This window comes from Monodon monoceros, unplaced genomic scaffold (assembly GCF_005190385.1).
Source record: "Monodon monoceros isolate NGI ecotype Baffin Bay Population unplaced genomic scaffold, NGI_Narwhal_1 Super_Scaffold_7, whole genome shotgun sequence".
Classification (NCBI taxonomy): Eukaryota; Metazoa; Chordata; class Mammalia; order Artiodactyla; family Monodontidae; genus Monodon; species Monodon monoceros.
The window spans coordinates 102,194,615-102,214,801 of NW_021703784.1; the positions used below are offsets into that span (position 1 = coordinate 102,194,615).

The 20,187-nt window shown below is 54.6% G+C and overlaps 2 protein-coding genes across 6 annotated transcripts; one reads left to right on the forward strand and one right to left on the reverse strand.

The window, feature by feature from the left end:
* Nucleotides 1–5,525: 5,525 nt before the first annotated feature.
* On the reverse strand, nt 5,526–10,452 carry TMEM134 (transmembrane protein 134). Of its 3 annotated transcripts, XM_029209524.1 has the most exons (7): nt 10,223–10,452; nt 9,203–9,267; nt 8,641–8,730; nt 8,409–8,485; nt 6,263–6,307; nt 5,994–6,047; nt 5,526–5,914 (listed from the first exon to the last, which is right to left on the reverse strand). In XM_029209524.1, exons 1-7 carry the CDS (start codon nt 10,394–10,396, stop codon nt 5,832–5,834), a joined length of 588 nt encoding a protein of 195 aa, XP_029065357.1. In that variant the 5' UTR covers nt 10,397–10,452; the 3' UTR covers nt 5,526–5,831. The 3 variants fall into 3 exon arrangements, with proteins under 3 accessions (XP_029065357.1, XP_029065358.1, XP_029065359.1); XM_029209525.1 differs by lacking the exon at nt 8,409–8,485 and having other exon boundaries at nt 10,223–10,448; XM_029209526.1 differs by lacking the exon at nt 8,409–8,485 and having other exon boundaries at nt 9,192–9,267; nt 10,223–10,448.
* A 2,800-nt stretch (nt 10,453–13,252) lies between these two features.
* On the forward strand, nt 13,253–20,175 carry AIP (aryl hydrocarbon receptor interacting protein). Of its 3 annotated transcripts, XM_029207557.1 has the most exons (7): nt 13,253–13,472; nt 16,476–16,655; nt 17,977–18,165; nt 18,556–18,732; nt 18,833–18,974; nt 19,307–19,449; nt 20,122–20,175. In XM_029207557.1, exons 1-7 carry the CDS (start codon nt 13,374–13,376, stop codon nt 20,131–20,133), a joined length of 942 nt encoding a protein of 313 aa, XP_029063390.1. In that variant the 5' UTR covers nt 13,253–13,373; the 3' UTR covers nt 20,134–20,175. The 3 variants fall into 3 exon arrangements, with proteins under 3 accessions (XP_029063390.1, XP_029063389.1, XP_029063391.1); XM_029207556.1 differs by lacking the exon at nt 20,122–20,175 and having other exon boundaries at nt 19,307–19,624; XM_029207558.1 differs by lacking the exon at nt 20,122–20,175 and having other exon boundaries at nt 18,833–18,966; nt 19,307–19,379.
* Nucleotides 20,176–20,187: the final 12 nt, after the last annotated feature.

The following is a 20,187-nucleotide window of genomic DNA, read 5'->3' on the forward strand; positions in this document are numbered from 1 at the left end:
CAGAAGAAGAAAATGTAGAGAACAGGCAGGAGGCAATATTTAAAGAGATGATGATTGAAAAACTTCCATAAAGACTTCCACAAAGAGGGACTTCCCTGGTGGCACAGTGGTTAAGAATCTGCCTGCCAATGCAGGGGACACGGGTTTGATCCCTGGTCCAGGAAGATCTCACATGCTGTGGAGCAACTAAGCCCATGCGCCACAACTACTGAGCCTGCGCTCTAGAGCGTGCATGCCGCAACTACTGAGCCTGCGTGCCGCAACTACTGAAGCCCCTGCGCCTAAAGCCCGTGCCCGCAACAAGAGAAGCCACCACGATGAGAAGCCCGCGAACCACAACAAAGAGTAGCCCCTGCTCTCCACAATTAGAGAAAGCCCGCGTGCAGCAACAAAGACCCAACACAGCCCTAAATAAATAAATTAAAAAAAAGAATTTCACAAAGGCAAGAGTCCAGATTGAAGGAGCACGTTGGAGCCAGAGAAGGATATATAAAGGTAAGTGTATAGGGACTTCCCTGGTGGCGCAGTGGTTAAGAATCCGCTTGCCAATGCAGGGGACATGGGCTCGATCCCTGGTCCGGGAAGATCCCACATGCCACGGAGCAACTAAGCCCGTGCGCCACAACTACTGAAGCCCGCGTGCCTAGAGCCCGTGCTTCGCAACAAGAGAAGTCACTGCAATGAGAAGCCCGCACACCGCAACGAAGCAGAGTAGACCCCGCTCACCGCAGCTAGAGAAAGCCACGCGCAACAACAAAGACCAACGCAGCCAAAAATAAATAAATAAGTTTTTTAAAAAAGTAAATGTATATCTAGATGCATGCCAGTGAAACTGCAGAGTACAAAGGGAAAATCTTGTAAACAGCTCGAGAGAGGAGTCAGATTACTTACCAAGGATTAGCAATTAGACTCTCCAAAGACTTTTTTCATTGACAACAACACATGCAAGAGGAAAATGGAATAAATTGTTCAACGTGCAGAGGGAAAAAAAATGCCAACTGAGAAGCCTGTACTTAGCTCATCTTACTCAAGAATGAAGATGAAATATAAACTTTTTTCAGCAAACAAAGGCTGAAAGGTTTCCCACCCACAAACTCTTGTTGAAGGGATGGCTTCAGTGGGAAGGAAATTGAAAGCAGAGTATGTACTAAATAATAGGAGAGAAATCAGTAAACATATTGGTAGATCTAAAGAAGCATTAACTATAAAAAAATAATTTGGGGGATTTTAAAAACCAGGAGGGACTAAAAAAAAAATAGACAAAAATAAAATGGAAGATGGGAAGGGATACTCTAGACATGCTTGTTTTTCCTAGAGGAGGACAGATTCATTGATTAACTTTAGATTTTGTTAATCATGTAAGGGTAACCATTAATATAACAGAAATAGAGATAGAATGTTCCATTCTCGATAGTCAAATCAACAGAGGAGGAAAAGGGAGAAAGTGAAGAATTCCTCATTAAGCTAGCAGAAGGCTGGGAAAGAGGAAAAAAGCAAAGAAAAACAAAGTCTACAGAAAACATTAAAACACAAGGTAGAAATAAACCTTAAAACAAAACAAAACAGGGCTTCCCTGGTGGCTCAGTGGTTAAGAATCCGCCTGCCAATGCAGGGGACACAGGTTTGAGGCCTGGTCTGGGAAGCTCCCACATACCACGGAGCAACTAAGCCCATGAGCTACAACTACTGAGCCTGTGCTCTAGAGCCCATGAGTCACAACTACTGAGCCTGTGTGCTGCAACCACTGAAGCCCGCATGCTTTGCAACAAGAGATGCCACTGCAATGAGAAGCCTGCGCACCACAACAAAGAGTAGCCCCCGCTCGCCGCAACTAGGGAAAACCCGAGTGCAGCAACGAAGACCCAATGCAGCCAAAAATAAATGTTTATTTTAAAAATTACAATAAATATAGGCAGATTAAGTATTTTTGGTTAAAAGTCAGAGTTTCAGTCCCAGAAGAAAATATCAGTATTAGATTGGGCTCCCTATAAGTGATGGAGACCCCAAATAACAATGCTTTAAACTGGATGGAAGTTTATTTGCCCCACAGGAAGAGTCTTAGGTGAAATCCAGCTGTATGGTGTTCAGGGACTCAGGCTCCTTCTGCTGGCTGCTCTGCCATTCTGAGGGTGTAGCCATGTTTGTTTGTTTCCCAGCTGGCAGGCTGGAGGCAGGAAAAAAGAAGAAAGGGGGCAAAGAGCATGAACCACTTATACCCCATTAGGCAGGGCTCCCCACCTGGTACGCCTAGTTGCAAAGGATGCTGGGAAATGCAGTCTTTATTTTGGGTGACCTTGTGCCCAGCTAGAAACCAGAGGTTCTTTTATTACAAGGGCAGAGAGCAGATTTCAAAAGGCAGATACCAGGACTTCCCTGGTGGTGCAGTGGTTAAGAATCCGCCTGCCAACGCAGGGGACACGGGTTTGAGCCCTGGTCCGGGAAGATCCCACATGCCGCGAAGCAACTAAGCCCGTGCGCCACAACTACTGAGCCTGCACTCTAGAGCCCGTGAGCCACAACTACTGAGCCCACGTGCCACAACTACTGAAGCCTGCGCGTGTAGAGCCTGTGCTCCGCAACAAGGGAAGCCACTGCAATGAGAAGCCTGCGCACTGCAATGAAGAGTAGCCCCCGCTTGCCGCAACTAGAGAAAAGCCCGCGCACAACAACGAAGACTCAATGCAGCCAATAAATAAATAAACAAACAAACAAATAAATAAATAAATAGGGGCTTCCCTGATGGCTCAGTGGTTGAGAGTCCACCTGCCGATGCGGGGGACACGGGTTCGTGCCCCGGTCCGGGAGGATCCCACATGCTGCGGAGCGGCTGGGCCCATGAGCCATGGCCGCTGAGCCTGCGCTTCCGGAGCCTGTGCTCCACAGCGGGAGAGGCCACAACAGTGAGAGGCCCGCGTACCACAAAAAAAAAAAAATCTATCTATATATATATAAAAAGGCAGATACCAGGCTCTTCCCACAGCTAAGTGCACAAGATTTCCCTGGTGGCGCAGTGGTTAAGAATCCGCCTGCCAATGCAGGGGACACGGGTTCGAGCCCTGGTCCGGGAAGATCCCACATGCCACGGAGCAGCTAAGCCTGTGTGCCACAACTACTGAGCCTGTGCGCCACAACTACTGAGCCTGTGCGCCTAGAGCCCGTGCTCCGCAACAAGAGAAGCCACCGCAGTGAGAAGCCCGCGCACCGCAACAAAGAGTAGCCACCGCTCACCGCAACTAGAGAAAGCTGGCGTGCAACAAAACGCAGCTAAAAATAAAATATAAATTAAAAAAGGAAAAAAGGACACATTCAAAGCATAATGACAGCTGAAGGACTGAAAGTGATGGCTTGGAAAAAGACTTACTAGGAGAGAATTAACCAAAAGAAAGCTAGTATAACTACAGACATATCAGACAAAATGGGCTATGGGGCAAAGAGCATCAGGGGTAAATTGAGTCACAATTCACTAAGGAAATCTACTGTTCTTAATCTGTGTGCAACTATTAATGCCTTTTCCAACTAAAAATAAATCATGTTTAGAATTTGGGTATTCATCATTTCCTGAGGATGGTGTTGCTGTCAATCCAACTTGGATTACATAAATTAACCAGCAAAAATCAAGCACATTGGTCACATTAAAACTTTAAACGTTGCGATTCAGTGTTCTGTCAACATGTTCATATGGACCAAGGGTTGGCAAACTTTTTCTGTGAAGGGCCAGACAGTAAAGATTTTAGGCTTTGGGGACCATATGGTTTCTGTTGCTCTGCTGTAGTAGTTTGTATGGCTGAGCAGCCAAAGTCAATACAGAGTGTGGCTGTGTTGGAAATTCGATAAATAATAATTTAATTAAACTTGACTTATTGACATCAAAATTTGAATTTTATAAACTTTTTTGTATCACAAAAGCTTATTATCCTTTGACTTTTATCCCAACCATTACTAAAATGTGAAAACCATTCTTAGTTTGGTGGCTATATTGGGCCTGTGGGGTACAGCTTGCTGACCCCTGAGATAGTCTTATAATATGGAGAATCACCACTTTTGGGATCACTTGCTGTTTAGCTAAGATTGTGAAGTGACAGAAAGTTACGAGCGTAGTAGCAACTCTATGTTAATTGCTAATTTGCCCACTTTCAATGAATGGTGTTCATAATTTTTCTTCTTTCCATGTTTGTTCTGATTTTATCTATTGAAATGTAATTTTATGTCTGATTAATCTGATAATACAAACTGTGGGCTTATATTCTGTATCTTTGTTTTTTTATTTCACTTTTTTAGTTTTCATTTTACCTTACAAAATTATTGGTCCATGTTGCATTAGAAATGAAAACTGGTCCCCAGCTAATTTGAGAATCACTTATTTAGGAGTTCCTGCATCTAACTGGTACCCCCCAAAAGTGCCTTGATTGGTGGCTGAGGGTGGGAAGTCTGGCTGGGCCAGGAGATCAGGAGCGAGAGCGGGGGTCTGGGTGCTCATTCTTTCAACAAAATCACAGAAATCTAAAGGTACTGTCCTGGCCGCTGCAGATACAGTGGAGGCCAAACACCTTAATGGCACTCGCGTTTCACTGGGGGCGGCAGACTGTAAACATGAAGTATATGAATAGGGTCTCCAAGGCCCACACTCATTCGGCCAGCCCCTCAGTTGGTCAGCTGGGGACCAGACCAGCTTGCTGACCCCCACCCCCCTCTGAGTCACAGAAGCCCTGGGTTGTGTTCCTCACTCTGCCCTCGGCCAAGCCAGTCTCTCTGGGCCTCAGTTTCTATGGAGGGTGACCAGAAAGAACCTGTGTCAAGTGCCTGGCACATGACGTGGCGCCTTCTAAGAATCTGATAAATGGTAGCTATTATGACCTCAGATTTCAGGGTTCTCAAAGATTCTGTTTCCTGGTTGTTGACATCCTGAGATGCTTGGACCTTCCAAAATTCTGCAGTGGTCTGTTTCCAATGTTCTGTGGTTCTAAGAGTCTTTGATCACTGAGGTTTTCTGTTATACAGGCCTGCTTCCTATGTCCTTTGACCCCTACTTCTCCCAACCTCTGGGCCTGGGAAGTAGGGCAGTGGGTGGAGGAGGCTGGGCTGCTGCATCCTGGTGGCCCACATTCAGAGCCGGCTGTGGCAGCCCAGGGCCCCAGAGCCAGGCTGGAACCAGGATACCAGCCTCCAGGCCCCAGGCCTGTGTCATCTGAGTGCCCTTGGCCAGGGCCGCCAGGGGAGGCACCAATGCTGCCTCTCTGAGTGGAGACAGGGGCAGGACTGACTCTGCTAAGGACTGGGAGGGAGAGTCTTCTCCAGGCTTGCAGGGTAGAAGGGCCCCAGGCCCAGCTCTGCCCCTGACATGCTGTGTGACCTTGGGCAAGTCATGGAGCATCAGGACTGTCATGTGTACCATGGGGAGATGGACAGTCCTAGAGCCCTTCAGCCCCAGGGTCAGTCCTTTTCTCAGCCTTTCCGAAAGGGGGCTGTGGCCAGGCTGATGGGCTGGTCAGGGCAAGTGGGAAGTAAAAAGCAATTGTGGGCTGGAATTAAGCATTACCCTTTTATTAGCACAAAACACCACCAACCCAGCAGCCCCCCAAGAATAAGTTAAGGCACGGAGCACGGAAGGGGCGACTTTCCCAGGCCCAGGTCGTGGCCTGAGGCCCACTGCCCCAAACTTCCGGAGCAAACTCCTGAGGGGACTGGAGCCTTGAGGGTCCCGCAGGGTCTTTTCCCTTGAGATGAGGGTACCGAAGAGGGTGCGGGCCCCAAGGGCGCCCCCTAGGGACGCGAGGAGGCCGCGCGGGGCCTCTCGGCGCCGACGATGGATCCCGCCGTCCGCCGCCGCCTGCTCACTTCTCGAAGTAGGGCAGGTAGAAGAACTGGAAACCCCGGTGGCCCTTGACCGCGCAGTAGATGAAGGTCACGTGGTAGACTGCAGGGCGGGGTCTGTCAGCGCCGGGGCCCCGCCCAGGGCCCGCCCCCGCCCCGCCCCCGCCCGCGCCCACTCGCACCTCCCGGGACCAGCAACAGGAAGCCGGGCACGAAAAAGATGGCGCTGGAGACACCTACGAGAGGGGAGGAGGGGCTGGGTCAGGGCAGGGAGGCTTCCGGGCGGGACTGCGGGGTCACTGCCTGGGCAAGTCTCACTCTCCGAGGTAAAAGGGGCCGTTTCCTGCCGGGAGGGGGCTGAGCGCTGCGGGAGGTCGAAGGGCTTGCCGAGGGCCTCTGGGCACACGAGGGGCGTGACCGCTGCCCGCAGAGGTAGGAGGGGGGCGCTCACCTGGCGAGGGGGCCACCTCCAGTCCCACGCCGGTCAGGATCAACACTGCACACAGATGGAAACACGAGGGTGAAGGCAGGAGCAGGGGGCAGCAGCTGGTGGCAGGGTGGGGACCTCCACCCGCAACCCCCAACATGGTTTAGGCCTGAGGAAATGGTGTCCCCCACCTAAGCTGAAGGTCCCCTGGGCAGAGAACCGCCAGGGGAAGTTCACCAAGCTCTGTGTTTTCAGAGCAGGGCACCTGGCAGGCCCTGGGAAATGTCTGTCCCTGCCCCCATGGCCCTTCCCTAGTGGAGCAAGCAACAAGAACCTCCAAGCTACAACCCTGGTGATCAGACAGCTCGGGAGCCTGGGGTATCAGGAAGGGCTTCTTGGAGGCAGTAGCATCTAAGCTGAGCAGGGACAGCAGCAGCAGTAGCAGTTACCTTTTAGTGACCACCTACCAGCTGCTGCCAGGCACTGGGCTAAGTGTGTTACATGCAGGGCCTTATTTAATTGCCACCTTGACTGAGACAGGTATTACCATCCCCATTTCACAGCAGAGGAAACTGAGACACAGAGAGGGGAAGTAACTTGCCCAGGACTGCATTTAGAAGGTGGAGGTGATCTGACTCCAGAGGCTTTGCTATGGGCATGGCACAGGCAGAAGGGGAGAGGAGTATTCCAGATGGAGGGAACAGCCTGGCAAAGGCCCAGAGACTGGAGGGAACTCAGGGCTTTCTAGGAACTTCCAGTTTTTGGCGAGACAGGAGAGGCAAGAGTCCAGGCTTGAGGAGTTTGGCAGGATCTGTAGGCCCTGGGGAGGGATGTGGACTTTGGCTAAGGACAGTGGGCACTGGGGAAGTCATAGCTGGATCACTTTTTCAGACGCAGAGAGAGTCCTGGGTCCCCAGTTAGAGCATGGGATGGCAGGGGGTGGGGGGAGATGGGGGACCGTACAGCACAGAGGCTTGAAGGGCCACCATGGACTGTTGTGTGGTTTGTGCCCTGCACAGAGCACCTCAAAAAGGGTACAACGGGGGCTGAAACTCACTCCCTGTACCCTGGCGTAGGGCTGTGGGCTCTGCCCACTCAGAGGAGGCATCTTTTTCTAATTCCTGCAAAAGGCCTTTATGGGCTATGGTGGCCCACAGGCCTGGCAACATCACTGATGTGGGTTTAAATCCCAGCTCATCTACTTCCCAGCTGTGGCTTTTCTGCAGAGTCTGTGTCCTTACTTTTGAACTGGGATAGTAATAATGCTTGCCCTGTCAGGTGTTGAGGATGAAATAAGGCAGGTGGCCAGTGCAACTCGCAGGTGTTGGGGAAGCCGCAGCTCCCTCCCCTGCATACAGACACCCAGAGCTGAGGCAAGGATGCTGCTCAGCTTTCCAGCTAGGGAACTCTGACCTTCCTGGAGGAGGGAGAGCAGGTGCCACAGTTGGGCCCTCCCTAAGGGCTCCCCTTGATCCCAACCCTAGATCCCTTTTGGGGACTCTGACTCCTCAGCCCCACAGAATGAGGAGCGTGGGAGTTAGAAAACAGCTGGCTGTGGTTTCTGCCTGCTCTGGGCCTCAGTTTCCCTATCTTGAGTATCTTGGGGGTGGGAGAGAGGTCCTTATCAGCTCTCAGACTCCAGAGGAGGGGAAGTGACAGGTGCCCTGTGGATTGGGCTGGCAGGGCACTCTGCAGTTCTGGCTACTGGGCTGTGCATATCCCTGAGCACTGCCCCTACATATAGGTTCTGGGTTGTGGCCCTACCTCTCGCTTGCTGTGTGACCTCTGTACGGAAGGAAAATAAGCCTGCCCTGCACCTGGCTCGAAGTAGACAGAGAATAAATAGTAGCTGTTACTCTCTGTTCCCTGATGGATTAAACAGGCAAAAAAAAAAAAAAAAAAAAGGAAAAGTTTGGAGCATGGAACCAGGTTCCATTTTCAACTATGTGTGATTTCTTGGCTATGTGACCAGGAGGCTGGACCTGCCCCTCCCAAGGCCTCAGCTTCCTAACCTGTAAAATGGGGGTGGGGTCACGGCAGCCAGCTGCCTCCTCAGGATGCTGGGAGGCTCAGTGTGCCAAGGGGGATGCGATGCAGAGCCCGAATGAAAGGAGGGTGGACCCTACCAAGGGGTAGGTAGGGTATGCAGGGGGCCCTCAGGGGCACTCACCCAGCCCCAGCAGGAGGAGCAGGAAGGAGGCCAGCACTACCCTGTGGTTCTTCTGGATCAAAGGGTGTTGAGTCCAGCTGGATGGCAGCAGAGCAGGAGGGGTGTGAAAGAGGCGATAGGAGGCCCACCCCCTCCCATCACCATCCCCCACCCAGAGAGCCAAGGGGAAGTAGTCAGGGCTACCTGTACTGGGGCAGGGGCCCCAGGTGGCAGGAGCAGGGCAGGGTCTCACCTGCAGCAGGCATTGTAGGAGCGCTGAGTGCTACTGCTGATGGTGCTAAAGGACCACTGGGAGCTGCGGACGGATGTTCGGCCAGAATCCCTGCAGGACAAATGGGCCCGGCAAGGGGGCAAGGGGAGGTGAGCAAGGGGACCCTTTGGGATAGGAGTCGTGATGGCGTCCTGGGGGATGGTGCAGAGACTGGAACTAGGTGTTCCTGCAGAATAGGGGGCACTGAGAAGGGACGGGGTGAAGAGGAATTCAAGGGCTGGGGGTTTCTGCAGGACTGGGGGTTGAGGAAAGCTGGGGATTCCTGTAGGACAAGTGACCTGTGACAAGACAGGGGCCAGACCAGGCTGGGGGTTTCTGCAAGATAAAGAGCCTGGTGGGGTGGGTGGGTGAGGCTGGCACTAGGGTAGGGTGCAGGACAGGGGACCCCGTGTAGGAGTCTCTCGTAGGACAGGATGTGAGAGGGCTAAGTGAGGTGAGCTGGAGGACTGAGAGCAGGGGCCTGGGGACAGGAGACAGAAGCATGGGGCTAAGAGTATGGGGTGGGTCCCCACCTGGCCCTGACCTGGTGCCGGCTCCCCCATCCGGCTCCGGAGAGGTCTGGGTTCCATCCTCATCGTTCTCCAGGTTCTATTCCAGAACACAGGGCTCAGAAGGGTTACTGGGCTCAGGCCCTTCCTCCCTCCCCTCTGGCGGAGAGGAAGAAAGCGAGCGCACACAGCTGTTTGCCTGGACACACAGCTGTTTGGCCGCTTGACAGCTGCTCCCTCCGCCTTCCCCGAAGAACGGGTTTGATGATTCACAGAAACTGAAACCCAGGTAGGAGGTGGGTGCTGGGGGCTTTGGCAGGGAGGAGCCATCAGGGGCTGGTTGAGGGTTCCCAGGGCCAGGAGATCTCCCAAGCTTGGAAATCAGGGTGGAGTTGTCAGGATGGTATTTCAGGGGCCCAGTGTGGAGGCCTTGGATTTGCGGTGCCAGGGAAGGGCAGGCCAATGGTTTCCAGGTTTGGGGCGTAAGAATCTAGTTCAGGTTGCCAAGAAAAGGATTCTAGAGTTGGTGGAGGTCTTCTGGGAAAGGGGGATTTCCAGTTTAGTGGGAGCCAAGGCATGGGCAAGGGCTCATCATGTGAGTGGGGACCTCCAGCTCTGGAGGGAAGGATGGGGTGGGGACTTAGAACAGAAGAGGGGGTGCTGGTTCCCGTTGGATTATCTGGCCTGGGGCTCAGGGGAGTCCTTCTGAATATGGACAATGTCTGGTTCAGGTACAGAAGAGTTCCCCATCCCTGCGTGCTAAGGGGAGGGAGGGTCAGTACCCAGGATCGGTGGGGACTCCAGGTTGGGATCTCCAGCTGGGGGTGAGGGACGAGCTGCTAGGTCTGGGCTCTAGGCTCTCCAGTGGTGGCTGGGGACCGAAATCAGAGCTGAGAGGGTCTGGGCAGTGGTTTGGCTCAGTGGCCACCTCCGGGGGGCGGTCTCCCGCTCCGGCTGAGGCCTCTAGTCAGATTCTCCCGAGTTGGGGTTCTCCAGGGTCCGGCCTGGGGTCTGCCCAGACCCAGGCGGGGTGTGAGGTGGGCCGGGCGGTTCACCTGGTAGCGCAGCCGGGACTGCTTGTCCTCGTCGGCCACCTCGAACCGGGCCCGGCGCTCGAAGTGCAGCGGCCCGAAGCGGGCGACCCCGCTGGACTCAGGCCCAGGGCCCGCGTCCTCCAGGGACAGCTCGAAGGCGTCATCGATGCTGAACTGAGGCCGGGCGGCACTCATGGCCCCGGCCCGCTCAGACGCCCAGCACCGTCGCCATCCGCTCCCGCCGGCCCCACCCCCGCGCGCAGACCCCGCCCCGTGCCGTCGTCTAGGTTGCTCGACAGTCCGGCGCCCTGGTCGAGGCCCCGCCCTTACATAACGGCCCCGCCCCCGCCCGCCTTCAGCAGGCCAGAGCTGCCGAGCGCCGAGCAGACTAGTGACCGCGCCTTCTCTCGTCCGGACCGAGCTGGGCTCGCCGCGCCGCCCAGCGGCCGCCTCGGCGAGCGACAGCGGGTGCCTCTCTCGGAAGCAATCCCTGGGTCTGTACAAGGGCCTTGCAGGGGCTGCCACTCGCCAACCTTTCAGGCCCGAGTTGGAGCCGTCTACATCCCAGCCCGCTCCTCGAGTGCTGAGGAGACTCCTGGGGACCGTTTCCCCACCCTTACTCACCACGGCCCTGCACGGGAGGGGGATCGTCGCCCCCGTGCAAATGTGGAAAAAGGCTCAGAGAGCTTATGTGGCTTGCATTCTCCTCCAATTCTGTCTCCACGCAGACGGCAAAGTGGTCTTTTAAAACATCTGATCCTTTTCTTCTGTGTGTTAGTCTTAAATAAAACTTTTTTTTTTTTTAATTAAAGTATGCTGCCAAGTCACTCCTCTGCATAAAACCATCCCTTGGTTTTCCACTGTGGTTAGAATAACATGTGAACTCTTGACTAAGGCCCACAAAGCTCTGGTCCCTGCCTACCTCTCCCAATCGCATCAAGTCCTTCTCTGCCCCTCTTTCATCTCGCTCAGCCACACAGGCCAAGCTCGTTCCCATCTCAGGGTCTTTGCACGTGCGTGCTTTTTTCTATGCCTGGAAAGCACTTAACCTTGCTCTTTCACAGGGGGATCTTTTCATCATCGGTGTCCCTGCTCCAGTGTCACCTCTCAGAGAAGCCGTCCCTGACTATGCAATCTAAAGTCAGTTTCACATCACACAGTGCTTACCCGAAATTACCTTATTTTACACTGTCTTATTCACCACTCTGTCCACTGTGCCCAGAACAGTGTTTGGCGCTAAGTAGATCCTCAGTAAATATTTGTGGACCACATGAATGAGCGCTTCGCCCAAATCCCAAATGCTTTCAAGTGCGAACTGGGATTTGAACTCAGGTCCACCTAGCTCTAAGGGTGCTCATCCTCCTGCACTCACCCGACCCACTTCATTTTATGACCTCGTGTACAGAGCTGAGTCAATCCTGCTTCTCAGTTTATGACACATCATCACTATGAGCAAGGCCCCTCTTGAGTTATGTTAATTTATTTTCCCTCCTTCTCTCCACCGTTTTCCTCCTCCCTTTCATCAGATCCCACATCAGTGTGCTCAGTCGGCTGCCTTGAATTCTGTCTGGCCCCCTACTCCACGTGGCATTGGCTCGTATGTGGATGTGTTTGCAATTTAAAAACATGGAATCATGTATAAAACTCATTCTATTTAATTTTTTTTTTTTTTTTTTTTGCTGTACGCGGGCCTCTCACTGTTGTGGCCTCTCCCGTTGCGGAGCACAGGCTCCGGACGCGCAGGCTCAGCGGCCATGGCTCACGGGCCCAGCCGCTCCGCGGCATGTGGGATCTTCCCGGACCGGGGCACGAACCCGTGTCCCCTGCATCGGCAGGCGGACTCTCAACCAGTGCGCCACCAGGGAAGCCCTGAGGTATTTTTATATATACTAGTGGATTTAATTAGCTGAACATTCATTTAGGATTTTTCATATTTATATTTATTAGTAAAATGGGTGTATATTTTTCTTGCCTTATGGTATAGTTATCTGGTTCAGAATCAAGATTAAAATAGCCTCATAAAATATGTTGGTTGGCTTTCCCTCTTTTTCCATTTTCTGGAGCAATCTGTATAGGATACAGACTACTTATTGCTTCAGAATTTGGCAGAAGTCGCCTGAAAAACTTCCTGTGTGGGTAAAAAAAAAAAAAGCTAAAAACAAACAAAGCATGTTTCCCTTTCACCCCAGAGGTTCCACCTCTCTCAGGGGACTTTTCGGGGGGGGGGGGGAAATGAACCAGCATAAATATCTGAAGCCCTTAGCACGTGGGGCAAAGGGGACGGACAATAATTCTTCGCAGTTATGAGGATGGAATGAAGACAGTGCACAGGTCCCAAGACATTCCCTTTATTCGGTTACCTAAACCTCGAAAGTGGGAGCAGAAAACTCTTACAGCTATTCTTCACAGCCAGTTTCCAGAGGCGGAGAGAAATGTTGTACTACCCCCGAAGTGCGTCACTTCTATCATTCCTATATTTCCTAATACTCACTGGGCAACTACTATGTGCCAGACACCGCGGAGGATTCCATGGTGACGACACATCCAGCCAGGACCCCACAAGGGACTGTCAGTCTCTTGGGGAGTTTACGGTTCCCACAGGAACACAGAGAAACCCTCCTTCCTCTCTTTCTTACTCCTAGTTTTACTTATTTATTTATTTATATTTAAAGAGAAAAATCCAGGATGCAAAAGTCACGACTATTGTGCTAGGTATGCTAAAAGAAAAAACCCAGAAAGGAATACACAAAAATAGTAGTTTTAGGGGGTGGCGTTACCGACAGGCCCCCAGCCCCCGCTCCATCCTAGTTCTGTAACTTTGTTATACCGTTCCTACAACTTAAAATAGAGTGGCACACGGCCACTTGGGAGGGCCCAGTCTATATCAGTTCAATGACACAATTGCTAGGGACGCCCCCGCCCCGCCCGGCCGACTCTGGCCCCGCCTCTCTCACCTCCCCTAGACAGCCTCAGGCCCCGCCCCTGGTCAGACCCGCGCGCTCAGCCGCAGCGCAGAGAACCAATCACTGTCCGTTTCCACGTTCAGGCCCTTTATGGCGTCTGCCCTTAGCCAAAATGGCGCCAGCTCGGAAGTTGCCGAAGTTGACGAAGCAGGTCCGGAAGCTGCCGAGCGAGTCCGGAAGTTGCCGAAAGAGAGCAGCGGGGAAGGAGGATGGCGGATATCATCGCAAGACTCCGGGAGGACGGGATCCAAAAGCGCGTGATAGAGGAGGGCCGAGGAGAGCTCCCTGACTTTCAGGATGGAACTAAGGTTCGTGTTTATCCCCTTCCCTTAACCGTCCGTGGCGCGGTGCGCATGCGAGGCGGGAGGAGGCTGTAGGCGAGAGATTGCGCATGCCCAGATAGCAGTGGTCGGTGACCCTACCTCTCACATGCCGAGCTCGACGCTGATTGGTCTGGATTTAAGTAGAGGGTGAATTCGGATGCGTCTGCCCCCGCCCCCTGGCTTGGCCGTGTGGCCACATTGGTTGGGAAGGCCGTCAGTCATTATAAACAGGTTGCGGGAGGTGGGAGGGTTGACCCTATTGCTTGCACAGACCCAGCGCTGGAGAAGACCCTAAACCGGATACCTGGGCCTTGGGAGGGGCCCCTGGTTTGCAAGGCTCAAAATCTATAGACGGAAGGGTCTTCTGAAAACACAGACCAGCTCCATTTCTTAGATGGGAAAATCGAGGCCCTGGGACGACGCACCAACCGAGAGAACAAACAGGCCCAGAGGTTGGGTCTGCCAGACCAGAATCCTTTTGGCAGCCTTCCGAGTGCTCTTCGTGGCATTGCTCGGGACAGATAAGGGCTGGGAAATAAAGAGCCTCCCATCTTCCTCCTTTGCACATCCAGGCCCCCACCTCCAGCCTCTCCGGCCCCTTCCCCCAAACAATGTACATCTCCAGTCTTACCGGCTTCCGCTTACGCAGTTCCCTCCTCCTGGAGGGCCTTTCCCTGTTGCCACTTGCCTGTAGAGTAAGGAGCTTCCTGGGGGCAGCCCCTGTGCCCAGCAGAGCAGTCACATAGGACACGCATTTGAGCGAATGAGTAAAGATCCTGGCCCCCAAAATAACTGAAGTGACATACCTTGTTGATGACTACAACAGTTTAACATTTAAAACATACTGGGGCCGGGCTTTCCTGGTGGTGCAGTGGTTGAGAGTCCACCTGCCGAAGCAGGGGACGTGGGTTCGTGCCCCGGTCCGGGAAGATCCCACATGCCGCGGAGCGGCTGGGCCCGTGAGCCATGGCCGTTGAGCCCGCGCATCCGGAGCCTGTGCTCCGCAACGGGAGAGGCCACAACAGTGACAGGCCCACATACCGCAAAAACAAAACAAAACAAAACATACTGGGGCCACCAAAAGTAAGAGCTACTGTGCCGAGATCCAGCAGGTAAAGATCCTAGCCTCTCTCAGCGTGAGTGATTTGAGGCAGAGCTGCACAGCCCTAGTGATCAGTGATACCAAGAGGGATCCTTTCCCAGATGCGAGAAGGGAGGTGGATGTGGGTGGATTCCCCCATTGGGCTGGGGAGTTGGTGGCCTTGAAGAAGGTCCTGGCAAGGGAGATCCTGGATGGAACAGACACCAGCTGGAGAGAACACTGTAAAAATAGTGAAGATCTGTGAACAATGACCCTGAAGGAACAGATACAGGTGAATTAAAAAACCAATCACCAGCATTGATTGAGGGCTCAGATGAGCACCGTGCTAAATGCTTCACAAGTTTATTTTCTTTCCTTCTCACAAGAGGAATAGGTACTATTGTTGACCCCATTTTACTGATGTGGAAACAGAGCTCAGAGGAGTGGCTAGGGGTGGTGGCAAAGAGTGTGGGTTCCTCTAACCATATCCTGTGGAGGGTTCAGTGTTTAGACCTCTTCTCTCTTCACTCTCCCTGAGATGATCTCATCCAGGCTCATCTCTTTTAAAAAACTCTCCATGCCTGGGCCACTCCCAGATGTCTATCTCTAGCCTTCCCTCTCCTTTAAAGTTGATATCTGGCTCCCTACTCACCATCTCCACCTGGATGTCTGGTTGGCACCTCAAACTTCACCTGCTCCCCCCAAGCCTTCCCATCTAAGTTAAGGGCACCTCCAGCCTTTTGGTTGTTCAGGCCCAAAACCTCCCAGTCTCCATGGCTCCTCCTGTTCTCTCACTTCCCACAGAAGATCCTCAGAATACACCGGTGATCTGACCACTTCTCACCACTTCTGCCACTACCACCCTGGTCCAGGCCGCCATCATCTCTCTCCTGGGTTATTGCAGTAACCACCTTCCTGCTTCTGTCCTCCCTCCGCTCCAGCCTGTTCTCATCCCAGCAGCAGCAGCACCCACGTCAGATCATGTCCCTCCTCTGCTTGGAGCCACCTGCTGGCTCTCAACTCAGAGTGAAAAAACAAACTCCTCACCACTGCCTGCAGGCTCTGTGGGGTCCATCCTTGCTGACCTGGTGACCCCGTGATGCACAACTCCTCACCCTTGTTCACTCTGCTTCTGCTACACTGGCTTCCGGTTTTGTGAGCACCCCACACACTGTCCCTCTGCAAGGCTTTTGCACCTGCTAGTCTCTTGACCTAGAAAGTTCCCACCCCTTCCTACCCCAGCATCTGCCTGGCTTGCTTCTCCCTTCAGATCTCTGGGGGTTTTTTTGACCACACAGCACAGCTTGTGGGATCTTAGTTTCCCGACCAGGGATCGAACCCAGGTCCCGACAGTGAAAGCACTGAGTCCTAACTACTGGACCGCCAGGGAAGTCCCTCAGATCCTCAGATCTCTGCTTAAATGTTGTCCTCGCAGAGACTCCTGCCCCCTAAACTCACCCTGCCTTACCCTGCTGCATTTTGTTTTCTGATCCATAGCACTTAGCTCAACCTCACACAGCACATTTTGAGGCCCATCTCTTTCCTCTAGAAGTTCCATGTGAGCTCCACGGGGGCAGGGACTTTTGTCTGTTTTGTTCACTGCTGGGCCTAGCACAGAGCTCAGGCATGTAGTAGGTGCTCAGTAAATATTTATTGAAAGAATGATTAGTGCCAGACTGCTCGGGCTCCTGTCCCAGCCCGTCCACCCACTAGCCATGTGATTTGGACCCCTTCCCTCTTGGTGACAGTATCCTCACCTGGGTGGTGCGGTAAAGCCAGGTGTAAGGTTGGGGGGTGACCCCTGGGAGAGCCCTGTCCCTTGTGCCATCTGCAGGCTGCGAGCTGGGCTTGTCCTTGGGGGATGGGGGAAGGCTGTGCCCTTGTCTGATCCCATTTGCGGCCCGCAGGCCACGTTCCACTACCGGACTCTGCGCGGTGACGCGGAGGGCAGCGTGCTGGACGACAGCCGGGTGTGCGGCAAGCCCATGGAGCTCATCATTGGCAAGAAGTTCAAGCTGCCCGTGTGGGAGACCATTGTGCGCACCATGCGGGAGGGCGAGACCTCTCAGTTCTGCTGCGACGTCAAGGTACCCGATGTCCTGTGCCTGCCTGCATCTGTCTGCCCGCACCCAGTGGTTAGGCCACCACCGACTCCCTCCAGGGCACCACACCGCCAGGACACTGGCGTCCTGGCCCCTATCCCACCTTTTCCTCTCCCTTAGCCGGACTGCAGCCAGGGACTGGCTCTCAAATGCAATGACCCACACAACTCCTTACTTCAAACCCCTCTGGCTCCTGGTCACTGTCGAGCTAAAGTGTAAGCCATAGATGCTCACATGGCCCTGCAGGGTCTCCCTCCCACTCACCTCCCTGTGTTTCCATCCCTTTCTTGGCCAAGATCCTCCCTCCCACTTCAAACTGAATTCCTGGGTCACCACCCCCAGGAAGCCTTCCCTGACTACTGGTGGTTGACTTGAACCCCATCTCTGGGTTCTCCAGCCCCTCATGCTCTGCATGGCCAGGATCTGGTCCTCTGTCTGCATCTAAGCTACTTCAGGGCAGGGATTGGGCCTGTTTACCTTCAAAATGCGCAGTGTGGGCCAGCCCAGAGCCAAGACTCAGAACACATCTGCTGGCTGGATGAATGTTAGCCGAGCAGTCTGCCCTGTGCAGGGTCAGTGAGAGGAGCTGGTTAGACTGGGGTGAGGGTGGTCTGGCTCCCACCATCCCAGCAGATGTTCCTAGTGAAAGGTCAAAAGCTAGGTCCCCAGGAATTCCCTGGCGCTCCAGAGGTTAGGACTCAGCGCTTTCACTGCCGTGGCCCCGGGTTCAATCCCTGGTCGGGGAACTAAAATCCCACGAGCCTTGTGGCCAAAAAAAAAAAAAAAAAAGCTAGGTCCCCTATGCCTGAGGGTCTCCCCTGAGGGTTTTGAGGTTGCTGCCCTAAACCCACCTCGGAGATAGGCCCTGAAAGGGGTGGGGATGGGGCAGCACAGAAGAGACGCTGGGAACAGAATGTGGAGGGACCCCAGTGATGGGGGGGAGCCCAGCTTGTGGGCTGCAAGCCTGGGAGAAGGAGGAGGGGCAGAGGTAAGAATTCCACTGGGCTCGTAAGGGCAGGGAAGACCGGTTGACAGCGGGAGTGTGTTTTTGTGTGGAGGTTCACGGGGTAGGCGCTTGGCTTGGTTTGGTGGCCAGAAAGTGTGGCAGGAGCTGAGGCCCGCACCGGGCTGGAGGGCTGGGAGGCTGGAGGAGTCCCGAGGGAAACGCCCTCCTGTGTTTCTGCTGAACCGGTTCCTGCCCCTCTCTGGGCCTTAGTGTCCTTTCTCAGATGGTGATGGGGCAGGGGGCTGGGCCTCTTGGGCCGGTGACCAGCCAGCCCATTGGTGCCCACTCACCCTCTGGCAGCATGTGGTCCTGTATCCGCTGGTGGCCAAGAGTCTACGCAACATTGCAGCTGGCAAAGACCCCCTGGAGGGCCAGCGGCACTGCTGCGGCATCGCCCAGATGCACGAGCACAATTCCCTGGGCCACGCCGATCTGGACGCCCTGCAGCAGAACCCCCAGCCTCTCATCTTCGACATCGAGATGCTTAAGGTGAGGGGCCACCAAGCCCCAGGCACCTCGCCAAACTCCCACTGCCCAGCTTCAGAGTGGGTGCTGGTCCCACCTGCCTGCCCAGAGTTGGTGGGCCCACTGACTGTTGGTTGGGCTTGGGGTGGGGCAGGTACAAGGACACTTTTGTGGACCCCCTGGCAGTGTCCTCCCCCTCCTTCAGGTCACTGCAAGGGCAGGGATTTTCACCATCTTGTTCACGGCTCTATTTCTAGAACCCGGCACAGTGCTGGGCGTGTAGGAGATGCTACATAAACAGTTTGTTGAATGGTCAGAGAATGAACAAGTGATTCTGTTTCCGGTGTCCAATGTCCCAGGCCCGGCCAGCCCAGAGGCTGGCCCTCGGCCCTGACTTGGCCTACACCCCGGCAGGTAGAGAACCCTGGCACGTACCAGCAGGACCCATGGGCGATGACGGATGAGGAGAAGGCAAAGGCAGTGCCGGTCATACACCAGGAGGGCAACCGGTTGTACCACGAGGGCCGTGTGAAGGAGGCTGCCGCCAAGTACTACGACGCCATCGCCTGCCTCAAGAACCTTCAGATGAAGGTGCCGCCTGGAGGCTGCAGTGGGTGAGTGGAGGGGCTGAGGTGGGGCCGGGGGCCCAGGTTTCAGCACCTTTTGCCCTCTCCCCCCCCCACGCCCCCAGGAACAGCCTGGGTCCCCTGACTGGATCCAGCTGGATCTGCAGATCACGCCACTGCTGCTCAACTACTGTCAGTGCAAGCTGGCGGCCCAGGAGTATTACGAGGTGCTGGACCACTGCTCCTCCATCCTCAACAAGTATGATGGTGAGCACCGCGCGCTGGGCCGCCAGGGTGGGCCAGCGGGTGGTCAGTAGAGCAGCCTCCTCCGTAACCCCTGGGCACCGGGGCACGAAACTGAGCCTTTAATATCACCCCCATTCTGAAGTCCCGTGGGAACCCGACCAAATATCGCCCACCCAGGCAGGACCATGGGCCCTGTTGCGCCAGTGAGATATGAAAGGGGGCTCGGGGTGGGGTTGGCCTCCGCATGGGCTCCGTCCCATGATGGGCCCCTGGTGCCAGAAGTCAAGCTAAGTAGCTGGCTGGTCCCCCCTTCGTGCCCTTGTGTGCCTGCTGCCCACTGGCACCCCCTGCAGACAACGTCAAGGCCTACTTCAAGCGGGGCAAGGCGCACGCGGCAGTGTGGAATGCCCAGGAGGCCCAGGCTGACTTTGCCAAGGTGCTGGAGCTGGACCCCGCCCTGGCGCCCATCGTGAGCCGTGAGCTGCGGGCCCTCGAGGCAAGAATCCGGCAGAAGGACGAGGAAGACAGGGCCCGCTTCCGGGGCATCTTCTCCCACTGACGGGGCCCTGCTGGCCCAGCCACCCTGCCCAGCTCAGTGCTGCTGCTAGCAGCCCCCCCGCCCCCGCCGTATCATGCTTCTCTGTATATAAAGGCCTTATTTATCTCTCTCTCTCTCTCTCTCTGGGCCTGCTGAGCTGATCCATTGGGAGAGCTGGGGTCATCACCCCTCATTTCCTGGTCCTTGGGTGGTTTGGGGAGGCAAAGAATTGGGGTTCTAATCCCAGCTCCCCATTCACCAACTCAGATCTTTTTGGGCCTCAGTGTCCCTGACAGAGAAGTGAGGGTGGTCTCTGTCACAAAGGAAGTGTTTCTTGCTGGCCAGGGCTAAGCTGCCTGGGAGCTTTCAGTCTTAAGGGGGAGACGAAGCAAGTGCAAGCCAGGGGGCCTAGTGTCCGGGTGAGGCGGGCTCCCCTCCGATCCCATGGCCTCAGCTAATGCAGGCAGAGGTTCCAATGAGAAGCCAAGTGTGGCCCCTGGGAACTGAAAGGCCAGCCCAGGTGGTGAGCGGAGGGCGGGGGTAGGCTGGCTCTCCAGGCCCCAATCCTGGCCCTGTCCTCTGACCTGCTGCGTGACCCTGGGCACATCCTGACTCCTCTTTGCCCTTCAGCATCTCTCTTGAACTGGAAACTGGGGGCTGGGCCGCCCTGTGATGCCGAGCAGGTGGGCAATCAGG

Bases quoted from the DNA above. Each gene is read 5' to 3' on its own strand.
- TMEM134 (XM_029209524.1), bottom strand. From the start codon at position 10,396: ATGAGTGCCGCCCGGCCTCAGTTCAGCATCGATGACGCCTTCGAGCTG. The intron at 8,731-9,202 runs GTCAGGGCCAGG...TTTGTCCTGCAG, and splicing joins GATGGGGGAGCCGGCACCAG to GGATTCTGGCCGAACATCCG. The intron at 8,486-8,640 runs GTGAGACCCTGC...GCTGCCATCCAG, and splicing joins TCCTACAATGCCTGCTGCAG to CTGGACTCAACACCCTTTGA.
- AIP (XM_029207556.1), top strand. From the start codon at position 13,374: ATGGCGGATATCATCGCAAGACTCCGGGAGGACGGGATCCAAAAGCGC. The intron at 13,473-16,475 runs GTTCGTGTTTAT...TGCGGCCCGCAG, and splicing joins ACTTTCAGGATGGAACTAAG to GCCACGTTCCACTACCGGAC. The intron at 18,975-19,306 runs GTGAGCACCGCG...CACCCCCTGCAG, and splicing joins CATCCTCAACAAGTATGATG to ACAACGTCAAGGCCTACTTC.